Source organism: Astatotilapia calliptera, chromosome 9 (genome assembly GCF_964374335.1).
Source record: "Astatotilapia calliptera chromosome 9, fAstCal68.1, whole genome shotgun sequence".
In the NCBI taxonomy this organism is placed as follows: Eukaryota; Metazoa; Chordata; class Actinopteri; order Cichliformes; family Cichlidae; genus Astatotilapia; species Astatotilapia calliptera.
This window is the reverse complement of record NC_137430.1, coordinates 23,704,255-23,729,938: the sequence shown is the minus strand read 5'-3', so window position 1 is coordinate 23,729,938 and position 25,684 is coordinate 23,704,255. Positions and strand designations below refer to the sequence as shown.

General features: G+C 45.6%; 1 protein-coding gene across 1 annotated transcript in view; it reads right to left on the bottom strand.

Moving 5' to 3' along the window:
• gli3 (GLI family zinc finger 3) overlaps positions 1-25,684 on the bottom strand; it is a 94,568-nt gene that overhangs the window by 34,642 nt on the left and 34,242 nt on the right. The window contains exons 3-4 of the mRNA XM_026179958.2: positions 22,557-22,787; positions 7,579-7,684 (exon numbers count right to left, since the gene is read on the bottom strand). Of these exons, the coding sequence (XP_026035743.2) occupies positions 7,579-7,684; positions 22,557-22,787 (337 nt within the window). The remainder of the gene's footprint in view (positions 1-7,578; positions 7,685-22,556; positions 22,788-25,684) is intronic.

The window sequence follows — 25,684 nt, the reverse complement described above, 5'->3', positions numbered from 1 at the left end:
GTGATATGAATTAATTTTCACTGGTGAGGAAAGTGTAAAAGAAGCGATTTAAGAAGAAAAAAATGCGATTCAGAAGATAAACAAATAGAGAAAGGGAGGGGAGGAGGTCCAGAAGCTGTAATGAACTCATTTCCTCCCAGCATTAAAACTTTCATTGGTCTTTAGCACAATGACTAAAAGCATTCTTGTAACCGACATGTGGGAATGTTTTGCATTGTTGCGTTTGGGTTCCCTTCAATCATTTACCCAAGGCTCGACCAGGAGAGTCGGAGGCGAAGGAGAGAGGGAAGAAAGGAAAGGAGGGACTGAGAGAGGATGGAAAATGAGGAGAGTTGGCGAGGATTTATGACCCTGTTCCCTTGGTCTCGTTACTTGCTATAACTGGCCCCCAGAGTGGGATCGCAGGGTCTGGAGCTCAGAGCCCAGAGATCAGAGTAATGGAAATTCCACATTTCTACACTGCTACAGCGTGACGGCTTTAGGGCACAGGTTGATTCGAAAAAAGAAGAAGAAAAAAGAAGAAAAAAGAAGCTGAAAACTGACTCTCAATTTTTTAAAATCTGGAAGCAGAATTGATTTTTCTGCATTAGGTAAGAAGCAGCCTTTCTGAAGCTCGGTGATTCCTCAAACGCAGCAAAGGTGCGCTTAAGTGATGGCTTCTTCTGCCGGGAGGCTCTTTTAAACGCGACTTATATGTGCGGAGCAGACACCAGCCTGAGGTCGGGGAGGCGATGTGAGGCGGCACGCCATCTGTGCTGGGGTTGTATCTCGGGCCCCGCCAATGAGAGGAGGGTCTCGTAAAAGTGACACTCGGCCACACCCACCAAATAAGCCACTGCGTTTACTTCTCTACTCCGCATGCACCATAGCACGTCATGCAAAAAACTGATTTTTTTCAGAGATTACTCGATTAATCAGACGACTTACACAAAATTAATCAGCATGCTTTTTCTTTACGCAATTTCTTAACTATGCTTCTTATTTTTCAAGCTAAAATACCATAAAGTGGAATTTTTGTTACAGTTGCATTCTGAATATTTGGTGTTTCATCATATCTAATGAATGCATTCCACAATAGTGACAGAGACTACTAAAATACAGTTAGCGCTGTTATTTGTATATAAATGCTTTAATAGACGCCTTATTTTGCAGACGATAAATTGTCAGACGTCTGAACAATGTGGTGCGGACAATGAAACCGGTTAGCGGCAAACACAACAAAGAGCAGGAGTTTAGTCTCAATATCATATTAAGGAGGACAATAAAAGTTGACGGATGGCGATCAAAATAACAACAAAAAATGGCAGCGGAATAAATGCTAAAATTATTTCCAAGCACGCGTCTATCTGCGTGTGCGAGCACGGCGGCACCAGCGCACACACACGCGCGTCCAAACACACACACAGCTGTTGGCACCTGCCTGTTATCTCTTCCCCTCAGACCTGGTTTTTCATTGTGCTCCTTGGGAGAGCTACAAATTGAGATCTCAAACATGAAGAGGGGGCAAATGACTTGTGTACGGGAAATCAAATCCACTAATGTGTTACATGTGCAAATTCGCAGGCCCCTCGTATTAGAGATTCATGTATTCCTGCTTTATCAGAATGTACCTTTTTCAGAGCCGTTTTCAATGGAGCCTCAAATTAAATTCAACCAAACACAGAAGAGAATATAATTAATAGGGAATATTTGTCGAAAGGATAACCAGACAGGAACTGATTTGCATTAATAAAATGCTCGTGAAAGGGATCAGACTGGAAATGCTGTAAATTCTTTGACAATTCCCGTTTGCCTGAAAGACGTATTAAACCAGTAATGAACTATTTAAAGAGGATTAAAAACATTTAAAAGAAATGCACGTGATATTTAATAACCAGGGAGACATACAAATATACACACAGCAGCAGTAGCAGCAGCCCTGGCAGCAGTGGCCCCAGCATAAGTAATCCTAGCCTGGTAAGTAGAGTTTTGGAACATGTCTTAACAGATCTCCACAAGTAATGACTCAACCCTAAAACCTTTACAGGCCTTGTCAAATATCTGCTGTGCCAAACTCGTTTTTTCCCCCCTCTTTTTTTTTCTCTCTCAACCTGCTGGATCCATCATTCTCAAACTACACAGGTGCCTTCAAAATATCACGGTCCTGTGCACAGGGTGAAGGAGGGGATGGGAGGCAGGCTACACTGCCCATTTAGGGTTCTGAAACTAGTGTATTACAAAAAAAATAGATATACTGTAACTTCAATCTGCCCACATTTCTGCTTAGGCATTTATCTCCTTTCTCTCTAAATCCTGAAATTGCCTCAGAAAAAAAAGGAAAAAAAAGAGGGGGGTATTTTCCTCCTTTCTTGCACATTTTCAGAGTGGCGCGCAACTTTCTTTCTTCCCCTGCTCTTTTTTTTCTCCCCCTCCTGTGAAAATTGAAGAGGCTTTATGTCAAATACGGCTAAAGCCAGCCTCTCCATATCAAACAACGCAGCGCGAAAATTACTGTGGCGATGATAAGGCTGCCAGATAGAGTGGGAGAAAGAGAGCAAGGGGTGGAGTGGTGGGGGGGGGGACTGAAAGGAAGTGACTCTACTCAATTATACTGCAAAATTGGTATGACTGAATATTTTTCATTCAGGTGACTGATAGTATCAGTGAAACTGCAATGCAGATAAATAAAGGAGCCTTCTGTCAAGAATAAACACCATTAATCATGAAGCCAGCTACTGCGTGACCGCCTGTCCCCCCGACTTACTCCACTGAGAAAGTATTAAAGAAGGGGTGGGGGGATTGTGTGCATGTGTGGGGGGTGGGGGGGGACTAAGGAAGGGGGCGGGCCGGTATTGGTGACTCCACCAGAAAGGGGTGACCTATGAAGTCACACAGAATGGGTTTTTTGGACAGTTAAGAGAGGAAGATGAAAAAGCAGCCTTCATCTTTCAGCCACTGCTTCCTGGTGACAGAAGCACATCTGGATGGAGATTATCAGATGTGATGGTGGAGCGGTCATTTACACCGGATGCAATTTATGGCTACCCTTCTCATTCTATGTTAGTCGAAAACAGATTCAAAAGTGAATAATCATAAAAAAATCTTTACATATATTATTTTTCTGTAGAAAATCTGGACTGTATTTTTAGAAAGTGGCTGAAAAGAACATTTTAATGATTAAACGAGGCCTCAAATCGCACTGTAAGTAACGCTCCGTTTCCACCAGCTTCTAGAAAAGATACGCCAGGTCCTTTTTTGTCTTTTTATTGTTGATTGTGTTATTGTTATGCTGCTTGTGTGCACATCTGTGTGTGTGTGTGTGTGTGTGTGTGTGTGTGTGTGTGTGTGTGTGTGTGTGTGTGTGTGTGTGTGTGTGTGTGTGTGTGTGTGTGTGCAACGTATTGCGATGCTCGCTCTCATCCCGTCTGGAAGGAGGTGTTGAGATAAGGCCGTGGTCTTTATGCAAAGCAACACTCGGCTCCTCCGTGAGCAGATTGGGCGCTCTGACAACAGTTTATGTAAATAACAAAAGGAACTCGGCGCACATCTTAAAGAAAACAACAAAAACCCATGCGGGCGCGCTCAGTGAGGAAAGCGGGGAGGAAGAAGTGCGTATGGGGCGATGCGTCCGAACTCTTGCGTTTTACTTCTGAGCTGATTGGATTTAGAGGGTAACAAGGTGACTCAGTCAAGTTGGTGCCATGTTTAAATGAAACAAAGCTTGAGAAGCAACAGCTCACGCAGCCCTGGAGCCAATTAATTCCTCCCTGCTTCATCGTTTCTGAGCTGAGGTTTTGTTGTGATGACAGAGATGTGCCACAACTCTCCCCCCACACCCTCCCCGGTCCTCCAGAATACCTTCTAGTCAGCCCTGCAGCTGAACAAACACTGGTCATGAATGAAATAACCACACAGGCCGGGAACATGGAAACACACCCGCAAAGCCCCCCACCTGTACCCTAACTCCACATATAGAGAAAAATAAACCGCTTTACTTTATTTATGAGACACATGAGTCCTTAAGGTCTGTTAATATCTTGAGAATAGAGAAAACTGACAGCATCTGAGCTAATTTTGCATTTTTTGGGGGGGTTGGACGTATACAGTGGGGAATATATATGCATGTTTTACTTTATAGGAAGGGAAAGCAATTTAAAGTAATAGTTACCACAAAGAAAACCTTTCATGAAAAAAATCTCTTTAGAGTGCTCGTTTACTTTTACAGCTTTATAGACTCTTTAATTGACTCCGCTGGCTTGACTAATTCTTTTTTAAATCCACATACGGTAAATGAGCGAAAGGTTGTGAGTCAATTGCTTATCCCCTAAGAATGTTTTGTCGTTTTAGTGGCCCCCCATTCACAGCACGAGGGCCCGGGACTCCAGAGTAAATTCTGATGCCGATAATTGACTTGTGACGAATACCTCTGTTTGTTCTGCACGGTCTCCGGGTGACCCAGAGCCGGCGTTGAGCTGCATGAGAGGGCTGTTTTGTTTTTCTGTGTACCGCGGTCAGGCAATAAAGCTGGAATGAAAGGAGTGGTCTCTTCTGTTGGAGCTGGCCTCACCCCCACACCCCCCACCCCACCACCAAACTCCCATTAAGCCAAACCAGCACAAAGGGGACCAAAGCTCCCATGGAGAGCCTGCTCTTCACAGATCAATGTGTTTATTTAGGCAGGAAAGACTCTTTCTCTCTTTGCTAAGTCTGGAGTTAAGCTGGTTCCAGACCAGAGACACACACAGACACACAGAAAACTGGCCAAGTTTAAAGGAGGAAAAGACTCCAGCTGATCCCGGATCAGTGCAGGACAGTAAAGTTTAGGTTACTTCAGATAAAAAAGAAAGAAACCTGTTAAACGCTTCTTGTTGGTTGTTGGGATTAGCTTCAACTCAGACTGAGATTGTTGAAACTCTTGTTAAGTGCTGTTCTTGCACGTGAATATAAATTTCTCAGTAAAGAGAAATTGCCCCCCACCCCCCACCTCCTCTCCTGACCCCGAGGCGTTAATATTGAATGGCACATTGGTACCTTCCCCACAAGAATTCATAAACTAAACGATTAGCCTCTGTCTGTAATTGCACTCTCCCTTGCCTAATAGGGGCGGTGAGGTAAAGAGGCGAGAGAGAAAAAAACAAAGGACAGTTAATTTGTGATTTCCTCTGCTCATTTGAAGGCAAATTAAGTGTCAAACAGCTAATACGGAGCATATTTCATTTTATGAGCTTTTAATTTAATTCCACCGCCTCATATCACTGGAGCCCGTTAGCTGCGCTGCTAACGCCCGCTCCTCGTCTGAAAACGAGGGCCATAAATAAACACGTTTCAATTAGGCCCTTCACAGTAATAGGATATGATTCTGTTCATTTGCCACGTACGGATGGTGTATGTGTCATTGTGGCACAGAGGAAACAAGCTGCCGGGCGCTCGTGGTGTTTTTCTCCGGCCACGGATGCCCGGTGGTGGCTGGCTTGTGTGCATGGCGGGGGGAAGCCGGCTGGATTGATGGAACTGCCGCAGGGCCAACCCAACTGTAATTACAGGCCCTAATGAGAGGTTGCATGGGGAAGTACTGCAATAATAGTCCCTGTGTACTTAGGCATATCTTTGAGGGGGCTAATAACGATTAATTCTGCTCACCGAGGAGAACTTGTCTTAAAACAATTCAATATTTCTCCATAAGCCGCCTCCTGTCCTCCATTTCCCCCGAGCGACAGCTATACGTTGACTGCCTCGCGTGGGCTGCCTACAAGCAGCATTACCGAGCAGAATGCATAGCTTAAATCCTGGCAGAGATTTACGCTTTTGCGGTAGTTTCACAGTCGTAAAGTTTAGTTGCTGAAACTCGCTCAAAACCTAAAATCTGGGAGTGTAATTAACTCCAATTTGCCATCAGGTGGTTGGACGCAGCTGTAATACCACAAGTGATGAGCGCATCTTCCCACCAAGGAATTCAGGGCTGCTTTTTTAATCAAGCAGGCAATATTGCTGCTTCCCTGTGCAAAAGAATCCAAAGTAGATGAGAACAATTTCTGCATGAAACCCACGTAGGGCCCGCAGATAATGCGCATGACAGTGAGCTCACAAGACTTTATTTAAATAAGGCTGGCCACTCAACAGCTGTTTTATAATCATGACAAATAGTTTCCCTCAGCGCAGCGTGTCATATTAAACAGCTCCACGTCTAATGGTTTGGATAAACAGGCCCTAAGTAGCGTGGCAGGAGCATGGCCGTGTCTCCAGTGACAGCAAACCAAGCGCGCAGATAACTCCCGTCCGGACAGAGTGACTGAAGACACCGTTGCTGCGTAACTTCTCCCCCTTAATTCAATTCTTCAGCTCCGTGTTGTCCCTCTAACCCCCCCCCCCACCCCCGCCTGCTTCCTCATTTTTCTCCTCCTCCCTAACCTGCTGCTCCGCTTCGTACCAAAGCGCTCCTGACGGATAACAAGCCCGGCTGTTTGTTTGAGCTTATGTTGCCTGAGCGTGTTCGCCCCATTATCTGCGCATAAGCTAAATGCTAAATTATATTTGCCATTTTGTTTGCAGTGACACGAGGCATCAATCACCTCCCCTTGTTTTTTTTATTTCCTCGCCTCGACCCCCCCTTCCTCCTCTGAGCAGGAGACGAGGGGTTGAGAGGTGGGGTGGGCCGGAGACGGGGGTGGGGGGGACATAAAAAATTCATTACGCTTAGTGGCACATCAGCAAGGGAGAGATATGACTCCTGAGGAGGAGAAAGGGGGGAGTTGATAATGATGAAGAATATCAAACATAATGCGGCCCAAGTAGCTGCCCCATCCAATTTGTCCTCGTCGCACGCTGATCGCTTCCTCCGTGTCGGCGGGTAGGAAACAAGCGCCACAAGGACGAGGACTCCTGCACTGTTTGGATGCAAAGAATACAAATGACCGAGAGAGTAGAAGAGAAGGTAGTGACTAATAGTGAGGAGAAAGGAGCAATTTGTGCATGCGAGCGAGCTCGCTGAGCACTTTGAAGTTCTCTGCTGACCTGGCAGGCACCATCGGACCCACTCCACAGGGGCAGACTAAAGCAATAAGAGTTACCCTGTTTATAATAACTTACCACTGGAGAGCTGAGATGGCCTCGCTTTTACTTCGCTTCAAAACGAATCGAATGCACACAAATGCGATTGGAAGAGGCAGGGAGGTTACTTGTACACAGTTCATGTGTCAGGAGCTCATCTGTGTCTGTCAGAGATGGGTAGATGTCAGCAGAGGCATTGCTTCCTTCTCTTGACAGGGCTTGATCACTGCTCTTATGAGAATTGCGCGCTCCCAGGCTTCCCTCGCCCTGCTCTCATTTCCCTGTCTCTGACACATGTTCATTTGCGTGTCTCTGACATGCGGATCATGTTGCGCACGTACGGGGCCGTGGCCTTTGATCCTGAAAAGGCAAAGAGAGGCGCCCCGGCACCCATGAGGAGGATGCTCCACGCCCACAGGCGGAAGGAAGTTTCGAAGCTCGATTTGTATCGCCGCTAGTAGCGGACCATGCGGCTGAGTCAAATGTGTTCTCCTGTGTTATGATCAGCAAAATTGAAGTCTGCGGTTTTGTGCTTGAGTGCGAGACACTTACACGTGAAGAGGGGGCACAGGCGAAGGATCGTAGATGTACCGTCCCTGGGTATGTCTGTCGTCGATTGGCACAGGAGGGTGGAAGGTGGGGAAGAACTGTGGAGCAGCTGTGCAGGACAGAAAAGATAAGAAACATGAGCTGTTTTTCTTTACAGTTTATAAAAGTCCCAGTTCTCCTAAAATACGTCTGCAAGTGGATCCATTCCCTCCTCGGCTAATCTAAATAGCAGCAGTAATGAAAGGCAGTGGTTGATGGCTATCTTTCAGCGGACCCACCCAAATGAGACCTCATTAAACGCGCCGAGCTAAAAGCTGCGCCGCTCGAAAAATGTTAGCTGAGGAAGTCTTTGTACATGTCTCAAGGCTGAGAGAACTCAAAATAAACAGGGATAAATAAGCGTAGGAAAAGCAGCCAAATGGCACATTTCTCACCGTGCCAAGCATAATATGGTTTTGTACAAAGGATAACATTTGAGTACAACCACTGAAACGAACAAAATGGGAAACAAAAACATCCTTTTCCATCTTGGTGTTTTATCACAGAGAATCCAGAGGCTTCTTTCACTCTCTCACCCCCCCCCCCACCTCCAGATAAAACATTAAAATATTTGTATTACATGAGTTTTCAAGCCTTTTCTTTACTTTTACCCTCTCTATTTTAATTTTTACAGCAGAAATTGAAACTGCCACAACCAGGCTGACTTTGCACACGTACGCACTCATCGTCGAACCCTGACTTGCACTCGTTGTTATATAGTTGTAACTTGAAGCTGAATTTGTGTGTCGCAACCGTGCACCCACTGTTGGACGAGTCGAAACAAGCAACCAAAAGGTGCCTGCTTAAGTTTTGACACGTTAGGTTAAAGTGTGTATATCAAGGCAGAAACAGCAAATGACCATTGCGCACGGATTAACTGCATCTCACTGCTAGAACATTAGCCACTTTATTACCTGTGTTACTGAGACCAGTGCCAAGTTGCATTATCATCCCCCCGAGGCTAAGCATGTGTCAACATCTGTATAACGTCACGCAGCAAGTCTCTGAGGCTGCTAGCTATATATATATATATATATATATATATTTTTTTTTTTTTTTTTATGGTTGTAAACATTTGGAAGCGTGAGCCAAAAGGGCACATTGCCAAACGGTGAGGTGCCCAACAGCTCCACGAGTGTTGAGCCATGACAGATTCAGCTGCATCGTTGGGCAATACACCAGGTGTTGATCTCGGGTCTCTGCTTACCTCATGGCTCATTTATTTACTGGGTTAATCACTGCCAGCTTGGGGCAACAGCTACAATTGAGAGGTGGTCACTTTAGTTTTGCTTAGGCTTACAGCTTTGCAATGTATTGAGTCTTAATAAGAGAAATGAAGCAGCAGAAACCAAGCGAGAGAAAAATCTAGATCCTAAACTAAGTGTCAAAGATCTTTTTTTTCTGGGAAGCTCCCAGAGCTTCAGTGATGATCAACACAAACAACCTGGAGCTTTAGCCTGCTTTAGTCTGTCTGAAGCAGGAGAGCAAGGCTTTCCGTTCAGTTCCAATCATTTATCTATATCTGGCTACAAATCAGAACAACAGTCATCTCAATGCGAGACTCAAGGTGCTCTATAGTGTAAGGTAAAAACCCTACAATAACATAGAGAAACCCCAACAATCAGACAATACCCTTTGAGCAAGCACTATTCCCAACAGTGGGAAGGAAGAAAGCTCAACCAGAAGCAGGCTCAGGGAGAGGCAGCCATCTGACGTGAACGTTGAGGAGTGAGGGAAGGGAGACAGGGCTAGAGGTGAGTGAAGAAGTGCGTCATGGGAAGGCCCAAGCAGTCTAGGGTCACCTGATCCAGCCCATAATGGCATGCTTTAACAAAAAGGAAAGCTTCAAGCCAAACTAGAAGATGGCTCCACAGAAGAGGGGCCTGAAAGCTGATGGCTCTACCTCCCATTCTACTTTTAAATACACTAGAAACCACGCTTAAGCCCATTAGAGACGTGCTCTAATGGGGTGGTTCATCTGTGGAGACGCACAAGTTGTTTTTTAAGAAAAGAAAGTTGCTAAAACTGAGGGCAAAGTTGCAAAGTTTGCACCCCTGCAATGATGAGTGAGAAGGATGGCAGTCAGACTTCAGGATGAAATTGTATATATTTACCCCGTGTCCAAACAGCTCTTAAATCCAAGTCATAAGTCAACTTCTGCATCATGCTGTATAACAGTACGCTATAAAGTTCTCCAGTTTCACAGAAAATTTGTTCAACAAGTGAAGAGAAAACTTAGGCAAACTTCTAGAAAGCACTCGTGGGTTTTCATCCTGTTTTTCACAATAGCAGAGATAAGTGGTAAAAGCCTCCTCCATGCAGCTCTGGCAAGTATCTGACCACTCCGTCTCTGTCTGTTTGATAGTTCTCTCCTGATGACTCAGTTTTGGCTTGGCTCACCTCAGCTGATTCCAGAGCTGCTGAGGGCGGGAGGGATGAGGGGATGCTGGGATGAAGGGATGGGCTGCTGGTAGACAAGAGCAGAATCTGCTTTGTTTACTCTCCACAGCTCCACTCCCGGGCTGTCGGCCCTTGGCTGTCAGACTCGGAAATGAAGCATCAGGTTTACCAGCGTCTATGGGAGTAAAAGCTTCATGTTCTCTAATCTTACTCATCCCTGCCCACATAGCAGGAACTTTATTATAGCCTCTGTCATGTTGTGCAATAACAGACAGCTACTGAGGTTAAAAAAATGTGCTATCAATTTAAATACTCCACCCCTTCACCGCTGCAACGTACACCTTCATTCCTACATCCGCCGCTCCTCGTTGAATTACCCAGATCCCCCTTTTGTTTATGTCTCTGGAGCCACTCACTCAGCACAGCCCTGTACTGAAACAAGAGCCTTTTTCTCACTCCTTCCCTCCCTTCCTTCCTACTCTTTCTGCTGCCCACGACTTTACAGCATGGCAAACCATTCCGCTGAGGTTTATTTAAATCCAAGTCTGAAGTTTACTTTACCACGGCCCTATCTAAATAGAGCCTGCCACCTCTTTTACACCAAGCACAGCTTCCCATTAGCAAGGCAAACCGACCCGTGTCACTACAGGGAATGTATACAGTCACGAAGAACAGAGAGCAGAGAAAAAGAGGGGAGAGCCTCCATCCTGCAATCTATCTCCAGTGTTTCCTGTAGGGACTCCTTACTGTTTACTCCCAAACTAAATTGCCCCTGCTTCTCTGGATATTCCGGGTATTCTCTTTGTCAAATACAGAATACAGCTGGAAGGCACACGGGAAGCCAAAACACATGTCACAGTTTTTACCTTCCCACTGTGGCCACACACACCACGGCCGCTCGAGCATTCCTAAAGAAAGTGTAATCCTAACGGTTTTTCTCCCTGTTACGTATAGTTAAGTTAATTATGTTTTTAAAGCATGTCAGCCAATCAAATACTGAGAATCAGGAACTTTTTGTAGTAGCATCTTTCATAACTTTCAACTAATTCATTAGCTCTTCAGAGCTCCTCTCGAACATTTTAATGACCTCTGTGCAACTTTTCAGAGCAGCAGTGTTCATTTTTGTTTTGCCCCCCTCTTTTTTCAGTCTTTTAGGAGAAAGGATGGAAGGTATTAAGACATGATCACAAATGGGTCTTAATGAAAGGGCAATTAGAAGCAAACTTTGACCAGGCTCATTAATTCTAATTCACACAAACACTCTGTACTCAGGACCAAAAGCCAGCTTCCACCTCATTAAAGAGAGGATGGTAATTGACTTGTCCTTTATTGGACACTTGAATAATTTCAAAAGAATGGGGTGGGGGGTGGGGGTGAGGACGAGGGGAGGATAAAGCCTAAAGCACATCATTTGCAATATCCTTATTGGTTAATCTCCTTTCATAGTGGAAGCTTTGGCACAAAGCGTCTTAAACGTGCTCCGGAACAAGCGTGAGCTGATACTTTTGCAGAATTTGAGCTGTCACTTGCAATTCTGATTTGGGTGTTGATAATACAAACAATTTCCCCTTGTTGCTCTTTTGTTGTCAACTCAGCATTGTGAGTTTATTGTCTTGACGGCAAAAACCTGGGCTCCTCCTCTCCCGCGGTGAGGGTTCACTGACTCTGCTCGCACAGAGTGTCACCCGCAGCCAAGGACGAAACACTCCACCATAAACGCTGCACTTCTCATCGACGCTCCACTGCGAGAGCACAAAGAGCCAGTGACAGTTTGTCATAAGCGACTAAGGCGGAGTGAGAAAAGGGCTGCTGGGGCCTGCTCCAGAGGTTTGTGAATTGCTAATGTGGAACATATGAAGCCTGTGCCGGGGCCGCGAGTGCCAGATTTCATTATGCCACCTCTTTCCTCGCTCGTGATCTCACTGTTCAGGCATGCTCGTCTGCAGCAGGGCCCACAGTTAGAACCCAACTCTGCAACACTTTGCAGCGCGTCAAAGATGCTCAAGACTTTGTGTATTTGCACGTTTAATAGCGCACGTGTGTGCCGCTCCTTTCTGGAAGTAAGTACAAGTGGAAAAGAAGACAGAGAGTGTTATACTCACTCCTGCTACATTGTGACTTCTAGAAATAGATGATGTGAAACCCAGACAGTGCTTTCTTCGATTGGTCCATTTGAATAACTTTTCAAGCTAAAGGAAATGAATGTGTTTAAAGGAGAGACTACAGTGGTCAGGTCTTTGTACAGCTGTTTTTCCAGCTTTCTTCCATTCCATCTTTTTATGGAATAAAGTCATCTATAACTGATTTGTCTAATAGCGTAACCCCACAAAAGTCCCCATATTAGGAACTGCTACAATAGCTGTGGTTAACTCTTAGCTTTTTACTTTTTGAAATAAACTGAGCACAGGAAAATGCATTTGTGGGTTTGCAGGAATGCATTTCCTTACATCTGTGCTAAAATTATATGTTTATTTATTTAAAATAAATGTATTTAAAAGGAGAGGCTGTGAAGCCAAATTATTCTAATGTATTGGTCAACGGCTAACAAGTCGTGAGTTTAAAATTCAATGGAATTTTATTGCTAATAAATCAGTCGACAAAGTCCAGCTCAGCAACATTCCTGACAGATTGGTCGATCCGATGCTATTTCGATGCTATTTAAGACTGCCTACAGTTGCTGCATATCTGCAAGCCACTTTGCAACCCCATCTCCACCCCCAGCTTCTTTCATGGTGTGCTCCTCAAGCTTTGATTATGCAGCACATGGACACATACAGCTGGAGACACCACGTTTCTCTTATACTTTTTCTTAAAAGTCTGCTTGAACTTTTGGGTGGATGAGTCTGTACGGTCACAAAAATTAGGCGTTCATCCGGACGTCCACGGGGACCCTTGCACTCACTGTTTGATTGCAAGCAGACGCTAAAAGACTCACTGACTTTTTTTTTTTTTGCACAGACACAGAGCAGGAACAGGGTTTGTTGAATACAGGGCTGAACCTGTAATCGATATCACAGAGATTCTTAGTATTGTTTTAACTAAGCTAACCTTACAAGATTTACTTGCGACATTTGGTGCTTGCCAGGTGTTATTTTCGAACCCTGCTTCCAATATATAAAATTGTAAGAGTATTACACCATATTTTCCTCTTTATGGCATATCTGCAGACAAGCTTTACCGTGAGTACTCAGAGTCTGCTCGAACTATTACATGATTGGTGCGTTTAACACTTCTGATCACACTTGCTTCCAGAGATGTGACGCTGAGCCTCTCATCATTATCAGGCCGGCCAGAGATTGAAAAAAAAAGCCTTCAACAGACTATCAGCAGACATAGTTTGGAAGCTGCCTCTAAATTCCCCCTGTGATCAATCCTTTCACACCCCGCCTCTCATCATGTTTGCTTACACTGAGACCTCAAGCTGTTTGGACATGTAAATAACACTTTTGGAGACTGTTTAGCTAAGCTCAATGGGAGTTGCTGTTGACTTTTGGAGCGCTTTGCTTAATTACAGGTCCCAGATTGTTTCAGGTCTAATGGCCTAATTACCGCTGTATAAATTAGCCTAATGTTCGTGCTGTGCAGAGCTTTCTCCGCTGTATGTAATGCTCGGGCACGAGAATAGAGAAAGATAAAAACAAGCCTTTATTCAGCAAAGACCAACAGTGAGAGTGAGGCAGAAGAAAGAAAGCAGAGAGGTTAAATAAAAGAAAAATGTTAAGTGTTGGCTTGCCAATCTCTCTGCCATTCATCATATGTACGAGGCTGGCAGATCACACTCTGCCCTTCCTCTGTAAGTCAATAGATTTTTTTTTTTATCTTCTCTGCTGTTCGTGCTTTCTCTGTCTCTCTTGCTCAGTTGCTCTCACACCATTAAACACAAGCAGTCTTTCTTTTGGTAAAAAGCAATTAACACAGCGGAAAAGAAAAACAAGGCAGAGAACGGAACACGAGCGTGAAAGAGAGAAACGTCTGCACGATAACAGGCTTTCTGTTTGAGCATACATTCCATCGCTACTCGCTGTCAGACGTCGACTGAACAAGTCAGTCAGTGCCCGCAAGTCTGTGCATATTTGCTCTGAGACTTAATGTTCAAACAGATTATTTATTTGTTAAGTACTGGGTCTTTTTATTTTTTCCCTCCAGGGGTTTACTTTGCTCATACACCACCTGCAGGACATGCAACAATTCCCTGCCAGACTTTATCTCATATTTTTAGAGGATTTACAGATGACTACCCATTAAAATATGTATCCAATTGCAGGACGTTTAGACATAAGTTACACAAATAACTCAGCAGAGCTCCACAGCTGCAAAACATTTACGAACCAGAGTCGTAATCTTAACAAATTGCACTCCAATCTAAGGATTTTTTAATGCTAGAGAGTGGAGCTAAGCACGCACACATCTCTGCCAGGGGCCCCCAGCACTACCCAACCTCAGCAATGCACCCTCTTTTTTTCTCTTCCCCTGTATCCTAGTAAGGTTATTTCACTGGGCCTCTCTGGAGCACCCATCTATCTCTTACATTTCCCGAATTTCTCCAGATTGGGATAAGCCCGGGAGTAGAACAAAGAGCTACGCGTTGGCCCTCTCCCCTCACTCCCGCACCCTCTCTGCCCTACTCCACCCTCCAGCCTCCTCTCCCCGACTCGGCTGAGAAAAGACGCAGCAGTTTACCAGCTAAAACTCCACACTACACCTCTCTCTCCCTCCACCTCCTCCTCTGTATCTCTTGCATCTGTCTATCTCCTTTTCGCCAAACAATGACGACTCAGATAAAAGGGAGTCGATTTAAACCTCAGGTTAACTAAGCAGGACTTGGCTACATTTATTTTGCTTCAGCTGCATGATTTATTCCACTCAAATTCAAGGCCAATACTGGGCTTGGAATTTTTTGAGATCTTTATTTAGAAAAGAGTCCACTGATGCATTTAAATGCCTGTATTAGAGAAAATGCACGATAAACTACTCTGATACAAGCCGAGGTCGTATTAGAGAGTGTGTTCACGACTGTCCATGCTGCATCAGGCTACCAGGACAGTCTGACCCTCTATGCGGTTCAGTGTCACATCACATCCTCAGGCCTCTATATGCAGGTGATACCAAAACTGCATGTGGCTGTGTGACAGTGACTGCGAGGTTAACACACCTGCATTCTAATAACACACAGACTGGACGCCGCCGCCTGGGGAAAATGGACGACTATTCAATTTTGACTCACGCTGAGAGGCCACTGACCGCAGCAAGCAATGTTAATGTAGTTTGTTCGCTAAATGCATTTGCTGGTAGCCATTGTTGCTGTTAGTTCACCTCTGGGTCTTGATTAAGATTATAAATCCCTCACAGTGAGTGAGAAAAGCCCAATAATGTGACTTAAAGTGGGAAATACAATCTGAGAGAGCTTTAAGTATGAGCAGACAAAATGCATCACATTACTTAACCGCAAAACACTCTGTTCCACTTCATTTTTTTCAAAACATGACCTGGAATCTTTTCAATGTTCTTCTTCCTCAATAATCTTCAATTTTCAAATCCATGATATTATATAAATGCTGGTGTCAAAGAAATGCGTAGCAGTCCTGTGGCACCTGTGTCTTGACTTATTGCTGGATGCCAGGAGATAACACTGCGTGTTTAAACCTGCCTCTTTTTCTGCTCATGGAAAAAGTATACTTTCACATACGTTTTAATGGAACACTTTCAAGAAGAACGTGCTAAATATAGTGTATGTGATGAGCTGGAAATGAGAACTGTCTCACTACTGACATAAACCTGGCACCGAGGCCACGGGCCACCATGCATATTTGTGATATGCCGGCAGCTTTGACTGCAAGGTATTTGACGCCCTGGGAATGAAAACAAGCTGGCAAGTCGAAAGCCAACGTGAGTTAATTTTCATGCATTTTTCATGCTGTGAAACCAGCAGCTAGAACATGTGAATTAAATCTAACTAATCATCCATTTTCATAACCACTTATCCAGTGCAGGCTATCCCTGCTGACACAGGGCGAAAGGCAGCGTATGACCTGAACAGCCATCGTAGGACTAACAGAGAGACAGATAACTCACATTTGGGATCCCCATTAACCTAACATGCACATCTTTGGACTGTGGGAGGAAGACGGGAGTTCCCAGAGAGAACCCATACACTCAAACTCCACACAGAAAGGCTCCAGCTGGCAGGCGGTTTCAACCCCATGGCCTTCTTTCTGTGAGGCACAAGTGCTAACCAATGCAGCACCACTTGATTGCCCAAATCTTTTATCACCATAAACATTCAAAACTACCAGTGCAGTCCTTTAAATATCTAGCTCAGAAATGGCTTTTTCTCCCTGGGCTGAGTGGCTGTTGCTCTATCTTCCACTGAATCCAGACATTAGACAAAGTCTGCTCAGGTCTCTAGAGGTATGTGGCCATTATTTGAGGCGGGTGGAAGGAAACTACGTGTCACAGAGTAAAGACAAAGCCCAGTGTTACAACAATCAGACAAATGGCTCCTGGGCTCTGTAAGACCAAATACAGTTTGATGCCTCTGGACCATTTGGGTCTTATGAGTAAAACACCATCTGTAACTCTGAGTCTCCTTCCTCTTCACTCTTTGTACAGTGTGCTTTGCTGTCACCTTACCCTCTCTTTCACCCTCTCACTCTTGCATTGTATTCCTAATTCCTTCAGTTAATCCCAGTTTCTGTCTATCTCTGTTTCTTTGCCTCTCTCGTTATTCAAAGCACATCCTCCCCGATCTCTCCCTCTTTCCCTCCTCACAGCATCCCTAAACAAGGACAAAGTTGTAATCCATTTACTACACTGCTGTCAACAGATTCCACCCAAATAATCCTAAAAGACTCAGAACCAGGCCTAGGTACTATCAAGGGAATGGCAGGAACAAGGAGGCAGAATGCACAGGGGACGGATGCAGGAAAAGAGGGAGGAGTGAGAAGAACATACAAGGGGTGTGGAGGAGTACAGACGGAGGGAAGTTGTGTCACAGTGATTTGAGTCTTTGTCACGCAGGTGGCGCCCAGGGGTTCCCTCAGTCTGGGCAGAGAGACAAACGGAGGCCCATGTAAACCTTAAAGAGGATTAACCCTGCCGGAGCGCTTTAATGAGACCTGAAAGTGCCGGGCACCGGAGAGCCCCGCTGATTGAGCCGCGCTCCAGTCGGATCCCAACGGTCCGCCGGCCCAGTGGCCCAGCAGCGCTGCTGCAGCCCCGTGGCCTACAGCTGCCCGCTCACACTGAGCCACATCAAAGCGGCCCGTCTGGGAGAACCCCGAGATGGGAGGGAGGGGGGGAGGGGTGGGCATGAGGGAGGTGGGGTGTGTGCGTGTGTGCACGCAGGAGAGGTGGGAGGAGGGTGCCTGGATGGAGGAATCCCTTATCTCGTCCTGAGAGGATGCTGCTCTGTGGTGCGAGATTGTCTGGAGCTGCCACCTGTCCCAGGCATCTTTGAAGGCAACACTAAAGCCTGTGATGGGCCTGACCTCCTTGAGCTCCCATTCTTTTATGTCTCTCTTCATTTTCTGCTTTGTTACACCCCCCCACCCCCTACACTCTCTACTGCTCTTCTCTCTACTTCTTAGCCCTCTGTCTCACTTACACCCTCATACTCAGCCGTGCCTCCCTTTCCGTCTTTCTCCTCTCTCCAGCGATATCTTCCACTTCACCACGCCGTTAGAAACATTTTAATTATACTATGTTCATCAGCCTCTTCTTCATGTAGAACAATATATACTTGTGACCCTCCAGAGACAAGAGCAAGATACGGGTTGTTGGTTGGAGGGATAAGGGTGCTTATCTTTGGCACTATGTGAGAGGAATGCAAATGAAAAAAAAAGTGATGAGATATGGATTCAGAAGAAACATGTCGGACTCTATCATACTGGTGAATACGGGGTAACTCAAAGCGGAGAGGAAAATCTTGTGATATTGTGGCTTTAACCGGAGAGCTGAGGAGAAGCCCTCATGGGTATTTAGTCTTCTTCTTTTCATAATTTGGTGCTTAATGTAAGCAGGAGGGAGTGTTTATTCTCCTTTTGGATGGACAAGACACAACAAATCTTCATTTTTAAGCTTTCCCGTCGACAAAGCGCCATTGTTCCTATTTGCATCTGCGACTCGATTAACCAATCACATTGGAAAAGAGGGTAAACACACTGGCAGATGATGCTACAACGGCACTGAGAAACACTGAGAACATCTTCAGTCCTCTAGAAATTCTTCTTAATTCTTCTTAGCTCCTTCACATTTAATCTCGTCATTGTTAATAGGAACTGCTACTGTTCAGAGATATGCCGTTTTCACACACACACACACACACACATCAGCTTTGTGGTAAAAGCGCCGCATGACCTTAAGATGGTATGAAAGTGCATTCTTGAAGCACTTCAAACTCCGCTTAACCCTCTTAAATCATCAAGAACTACAAAGAGGCACATGCATGCGAGAATACTGCCTATCTTACGGTGCGAGATGCCTCTAATAAGCTGTATAAAAGGGGATCATCTGATTATCCCTGGTGTGCTGGACCAAGGGGCCACGGCAGAGCACAGGCCCATGTTGTTCTTTTTTGATGAAAGGAGGTGGATGGAAGGGATCCCTTTCCATCGCCTGCAGTGTGCCCCAGGCTTCTCTGTGCCGGCACACCACTGGGGGACTGCACCATGCCACCACGCTCAAAAAGCCAATATTGAAACAATCACAAAGACAAACACTTACCCTTGAAACAGGCACGTGTCCTCTCACCCCAGGCTCTCCTCAGTTGTTTGAGGGGGGGGGATGTTTGAACCTGCATCCAAGCCGGTTGTCACATTTAAACCAACAAGAGATCAGAAAGTTTGTTCGGTGAGAGCACTCTGCTACTTTTTTCTCCTCGTACACATGCACACACTTTATACTTTACATTATACATAGCGCACAGTGCTTCCTCTCTCTGCCACGTATAGAAAGGCCCTGTGCAGTCCATACGAAGTGAGCGACCAAGGACTGTAATTAACTGTAGCGAGGCCAGGGCCATTGTTGTGTGGATCACGTACAGTTTGATGACAGCTAATTCAGTTCAGTGGTCAGCTGCATTTTGATATAGAGGCAGACAGAATGACGCCGGGGCAGCGGCCGGCGTGCTACGGCCGAGTAGACCTGAGATCAGCTTGGCGCAGCGGTTCAGAGTTTAACCCCTGTGACTGGACACCCACCCCCCTCTCCCTATAACCATAAAATCGTGGAACAGGTTTTACACCACGGCTCAGCGTTCCCGGTAGCTTTCCCCAAACACAGGGCCAGTATGATCCATGCAGTCACCTTTGACCAGGATCAGAGAGCAGGATTCCTCCGGCCAAAAGATCCATACCTCCACCGCCTGTGCGTAGCTCAATTGGTTTCTGAGATCAGTCAAGGACAGCAAGGCTTTGGTGTGTGGGGATTAAGCCCTTGCAGCCAGATCTAGGCTAGATTTTTAAGGAGCTAAACCGAAGACTATTGAACTGATAGTTATCCATCACAGCCTGAAGATACTTGCTGTGCCTGCTCTGCCCAGACTAGATATAACACAGCAACAAAACTTCTCACTTCAGGGACGAAATTCTTTAGCATCATCTCTAAAGCTTTGCAAATTTACTGGTTGCATTCATCAACCATTCAGAGTAGTTTCAACATTTGTAAGAAAGCCATTGAAAAGCACGCGATTTAAGTCCCTCCATAGATGTGTTTAGGCTGGCAAAGAAGGGAAAGATGAGAAACTTTAAAAAAGAAAAAAAAGAGGATCCCTTTGGAGGAAGCAGAGATGCGTCGCCAGCAAGTGGGCTCACTGTTGCTGCACGACCACTGACCGGCTAATCAGCACACAATGTAGACAGATGTCAGCGCACAGCGTCGCATTCACACTTCTACACAATTAAAGATCTTAAAAAAAAAGACTTCTCCCTCATTAATCCTCATCTCAATCCTTTCTCCTTATCCTGCAGCAAAGCCTCATGTATTAGCGTTGTGGTAAGAAGGATATGGACTCTTATCCAGTGTTTGCCCAAGAAAAGCGGCTAAGACTCAGGCATCACCACGATTAGCTAATGCTAACAATAGGAGCAATGTTTCCTTGGTGCCTCCTCTTTTCTGCGCTGAAGTGGGTGTTAAAACCAGAGTAAACAGAGACTTAGGCCAAGGACATAAGAAGAGTGGGAGATCACAAGTCTGGGTGAATAGCGCAGATTTACTCAGAGCGCGAGGCCCTGAAGATAAACCCCTCTTTCGGTCTCTTGTGGTTGCTCGACTCCCACACCTCCCAGAGCTTCGCCACCATGTTAACGACCCATCGGCCAGGTGTGGTGAGGCTGCAGGTGCCATCGCATTTAGGCACATTAAGCACTGACACACACTAGCGGTAAGAGTAATCGGATTTACCTGGCTGTCTGCTGCATGGCGTGGAGCGCTGTGCAAGCGCAGCACAACGGCTTAGGGCCCCCTCTCCATCACACGCACGCACACACCTGGGATGAATTAAGGAGGTGACAAAGCCCTCATAGAGAGGGACTGCCACAGGAGAATTAAGTGTGTGTGTATGTGCAAAATATGTGTGCTCAATTGTGTACTGAACCAGAAACCAGAACAGGAGCCCGTAGCTTTTTACACCTTGTGGTGCAGGAGTGGCGACAGATGCTATAGGCTCCTGGTTCAAAGCAGCCGAAGAGCAGGGGTTGGGGAGGGGGTGGCAAAGGTTTAAGGGGGACCCCTTTCGATCTGCTGACCCTCAGATCGTCAGAGCTCATGGGGATTGAGCTCTGGTACTGGGTTCAATCAGACAGAATGGGACCACTGCCTTTAGGAACTCCCCATGTCCTCAACACCTGGGGCCAGAAGGAGGTGTTTTACACAGCAATGCTCTCATCTCAAATCATAAGTCTTCCTGAGCGAAGGAGAGATCATAGAAACATCAATGAAAAACACCAGAAGTCACTGACACCGACCTTGTTGGTGTTTTCATTCTTCCCTGAACACCGGGAATCAACTTTTTGTGTAATTCTTAAATGTTTGTGTTGTTTTTCTTATTTAGTTTATTAATATTTTCATCATGCCTGTGATAATTTGGCAGATCCCAACATGATATGTAAATTGTTTGTTTTTCCTGGTCGACACCAGAAAAGAGAGAAACATAGTAAATCCTTGTCTTGAAAAACCAAAAACTACAAGAACCTTGCTGCAGATGTCTGTGCATCATGCCTACACGTGCCTACACATCCCAGCATCACTGCTATCACAGTCCTCTACTCCTGTCTGCTCCATACGTCTGCAGTCTTCCACCCTCTCGAGTCCTCGTGCACGAAGAATTCCTCTTGAAGCTCTACAGCCCTTTTGACTTTTCCTGCTGCTTTTGAACTCTCCATTTCAAGACTGTGACTTTTCCACATGACCCCAAGCCTCAGACTTAACCCCCTCCCCCCAACCCCCACCCCTCCAACCTTCCTGACTCCTACCCCAAGGCTTCAGTGGTCTGGAACCACCAGAGTTCCTTCACACATACCCACACACATACATAAAATGAGAAGTGGCAGTGTTGCTGAGTTAGGTCAGGATGTAATGGGCAGTAATGTTCTGCCCTCGAGGGTTCTGTCCAGAGAACTGCCTGGTTTTAAGTAACCTTTACCTTAAAGAGGCACCTTGATGACTCTCAGGCACCCAACCACGATGGAGAAGCAGTTAATGAAGTGGCTGAATAAATAGAGTTACAGTATAAGGTTGGGGTCCACTGGACTTTCATTACTGCCGCTGGATTAAAATCCTTCTGGCGCACTCCTCCTGCTCCCTTTCAGCACCAGTATAACCAAACTAAACAAGCTATCACATCAAATCCTTGTCTGCAGTTAAAGTCCTGGCCACCAGATTAACTTCCAAATCAGCCCCTTTGCTCTCCAAACACCCTTCTCCAGCATTTCTTTTACTTAACCGCCGCTATGTGTCTCACCTTTTCTTGGAATTATCTTTGCCAGCTTCCTTCCTTCACCCGATTCTCTCGGGCTTTGTCTCTGTGAGTCTCTCTCGCACTCTCTCCCTCTCTGTGTCTTCCTCTGCCTTTCTCTCATACAGTCTCTGAGTCCCAGAGAGACCGAGAGGCAGAGTAGGGGGTGGTGAGGTTTGACTCTGCGTTGCTTTTGGACTTTGAAGTGTGTGTTGATGAGAGAAAGCTGAGTACTGTGTTCAGACAGGCCCCTAATGAGGGAATTAAGAAGCTACGCTGGCCGTTCCCCATACTAACTTCCCAAGCGCAACACAAGGCGAGAGTGCGTGCGTGCGTTCACAAGTGTGTGTGCCTGTATCTGTGTGCAGAGGAGAGACGGAGTGTAAGAGAAGGGCTAATCTGTCAGACTTAATCAAGCATCTGGCGGCCCTGCCTCTCACCTACAGTAAAAAGGGAAACTTGGCTTCAGCATTACGGGTTCTGCAAGCATGTCCTTGAGCTGTGTAGCTTCTCAACTTTACACGTTAAAGTTTCAAGTTTACCATTTTAAAATGAAGTGAGCGGCTCTTGTGTTTGTGGCTCGCGGACTTACGATAGTGCGAGTCTAGGTAGCCGTTGCGAGGGTCCATTGCAAACAGCGTGCCCCGGTATGGAAGTGCATGGTCAGCCAGATGTGGCAGGGAACCGTGCTGCTCCTTCTTGAGCAAGGAAGGGCGTTCCTCCGTAGACGTAGAGGGCTCCTCATTTATGCTTCTGTCAGGGACCTGAGAGCTGATGGCGTTGCGTCTCTCACGGTGGTAAGGCGTGCCTGAACTCTCGTCCTCTGCGTGGACATGAAGACAGAAAGACAGGAGAAGAATCCAGTGTTATAAATTTGGAAGGGCAACACATTTTTCTTTTAAACAGATATCAGAATAAAAGCTGTAGCTATGAACGCTGCTCATGTAGTGGGGGAGCTCATAAAAGGAGGAGCTGCTTTGCACACCTGAAACCTACGGTAAATCTGCCTTCCTTCAGCCCCTGGATATGAGAGTTCAGAAGCAGTCAGCGTATGAGCAAACGGACACCATGGAGGAAAAAATTCCAAACATCTGAACAAGTGTTTAAATTCACATCTGTCTTCTCTTTTTATATAAAAATAAATTCTCATGAAGAAAACAACTCAGGCGTTCAGTCAGCATTCAAAGATGCCCGTTAGCAAGCATCACTGGCTACACCAACCCCACCCTGCTTCAGTCTCCAACCAACCCCCACCTTTCACTCTTAAACTAAATCTTTTTCTCTTTTTCTATCTGTGTCTAAGGGGGAAATTAGGAGGCCCTCTGGAGAAAGCTGCTTGGCATGCTGTATAAAGCGGATAAATGTGGAGCTGAGTTCAAGGGCTAAGCTCCACCAGAAAGACCTGACCTCTGACCCCTTGGCTTGACCTCTGAGATGACATATATAAGGGTCAGTTATCCTCGTGACCTGGTATTAGCCCTTTCTGTAGTCTGATACCACAGAGACTAACTCAGAAAGAAACATGCCATCAAAAGTATGTCATTTTTTTTCAACTGGGTTGATTTAATCTTTAAAACAGGAGGACATAAATCCTGCCTGATGATTTAGGCCCGGACGTCATGATGCTCAGGGGCAGACTGAACTGGGATATTTTAGTGAACAGCACTTTAATGTGTTTGTGGGAAATTCTGCAAAATCACTGGTGACATGCTAACTAGATAGGCAGGCCAGACCTTAAAAGAGTGTGATTGTTTGTACGTGGCCTATTTTAAGAATTATTTTTGTTTTTATATATTTTGACATTTTGCACTATCAAAAGGGTCAAAACATGAATTCCAAATGATCTTCAATAACACGTGATCTTAGGGACTTGGGTACTTTCTTAGGTTTTGCTTTGAACTGAGACATCTGTATGTTATAGATTCAAAAAAATCATCATTTGTCAAGAGCAAGCCCTTGCTTTTTTGCCCTGAGCCAAATCCTTCAGTTCCAGCTTGTGTTGCCCGCAGGTCTCCATGTTCAGCCCGGGTTATATGCAATTATGAGTTCACCACTAAGGCTGCTGGTCATCAGTACACTCCAATGTTCTTTCTTGTATTAACGCTTCTCACCGGGAACCTGGCAAAATACCGTTGTGCTGGCGCCAGAGGTACTGCAGTATTAGCAGCCTAACAGCGTGAGCAGCTCCCCCACTATGTGCCGCAACCCAACAGCATCCAACTGCCAATTAAGAAACAGAGGCGAGGGCCAGATTAAAGAGCGCACTACCTTAAGCACTGAAGAGTGCTGCTATAGAGCTGTAGCACTTCACAGAAGAAGAGAAGCGATCAGAAAGGAGGAGGTTAAGAGAGAAAAACAGAGAGGGAGAATGAGATTGAGAGAGGCGAAGAGAGCGAGAGAGCAGGAGGAGCAACCCAAGGGTCCTGCTTTTATTCCCTTCACTCTCCCACATCCATTACCTGCGTTTGGACCAGCGTGCCCTCGTGCAGCACTGGCAGCAGTTTCAAGGATTCTTAACGCGGAACTGACAACCAGAGAAGCAAGGCGCTCTCATCCCCGGGAAATGACAGTGTCAGTTATGATATAAGTATTTAATCCTATACTGCACAGCCAGTGATCTTATTAAGGGAATAATGCAACTTATACGGTTAAAGCTGGATTAATAGGTCTGCGCTTGCAAAGCGCAATATTAACATAAAGGGATTTCAGAATTGGGTTCATCTCCTGACATGAATTGAGGAAGTCGAGACTGTAAACTATGCGGGGAGCGAGCGATGCTAAGGGCAGAGCGTGTGGCTGTGTGCAGCTCCGGCTCCTACTGTGCACGCTCAATTCTTTAACATCCAGAAAAATCTAGCATTACATCTGGGAAAGTAGAAACTTTCTACATATTCATGAGCTTGTTTTTGTACTTTCATACATATATTTGATGTTTTATAAATACATTCATCACTGGGGCTTGACATGGTGTAGCGTGAAGTTATGAAAAACTACAAAGGAGACTCAAGCGTTTACTTTTTTAAAAAAAAAATCTATACTTTACATTTCTATTTGCCAACTATTTCAGTGAGCACTACTCTTCTTGTCCTCAATCTTTCGTGTTCTGTCTTTTTCTTTCCTTTTACTTTCTTGGTGACCCCCACCGCTATTCAGATGTGTCTTTCTCCCTAAAGGGAGGTCAAGCGACTAATAGTTCAATCACAGCACTGTCACAGTACCACCATCCCCCCTCCAGTCACCCCAGCAAGCCCTGGGTGGGTTTCATCATTCTACCATATACCACCTAGAGGGAGTTCATTACATCAGTTCATAGGACCTTAAAGAGTTAAACAAACACTCTGCAGCACAAGGGTCAATTGACTCCTTGACTCCTCAGTGGAGGAAAGAGAGTCTCTGGTAAGGTTTTTCTTCTATGCTGCTTGTACCTGGCGAGTGGAAACTTTTTACATCCTTCTAACGTGTTGAGCATCTGTCAAGAAATGAGGTAATGAAGACAGAGAAGACACAGGTAAACACATGCAACTTTGAAAAGTTCAACCCTGCAACACTTCTCCAACTCTGACCATCAGCCCAGCAGACCCTTTCCCCTTTTCCCTCCCTCATTTTTCATTCCTCTTTTATTTCCCTCTCTTTTCCCATGGTTGCCGCATCCAGTCCTCTACCAGTTTGCAGGTCTATTCAGCCCAACACAAAAGCAGCAGGCCGGTCCTCTGTGGACCA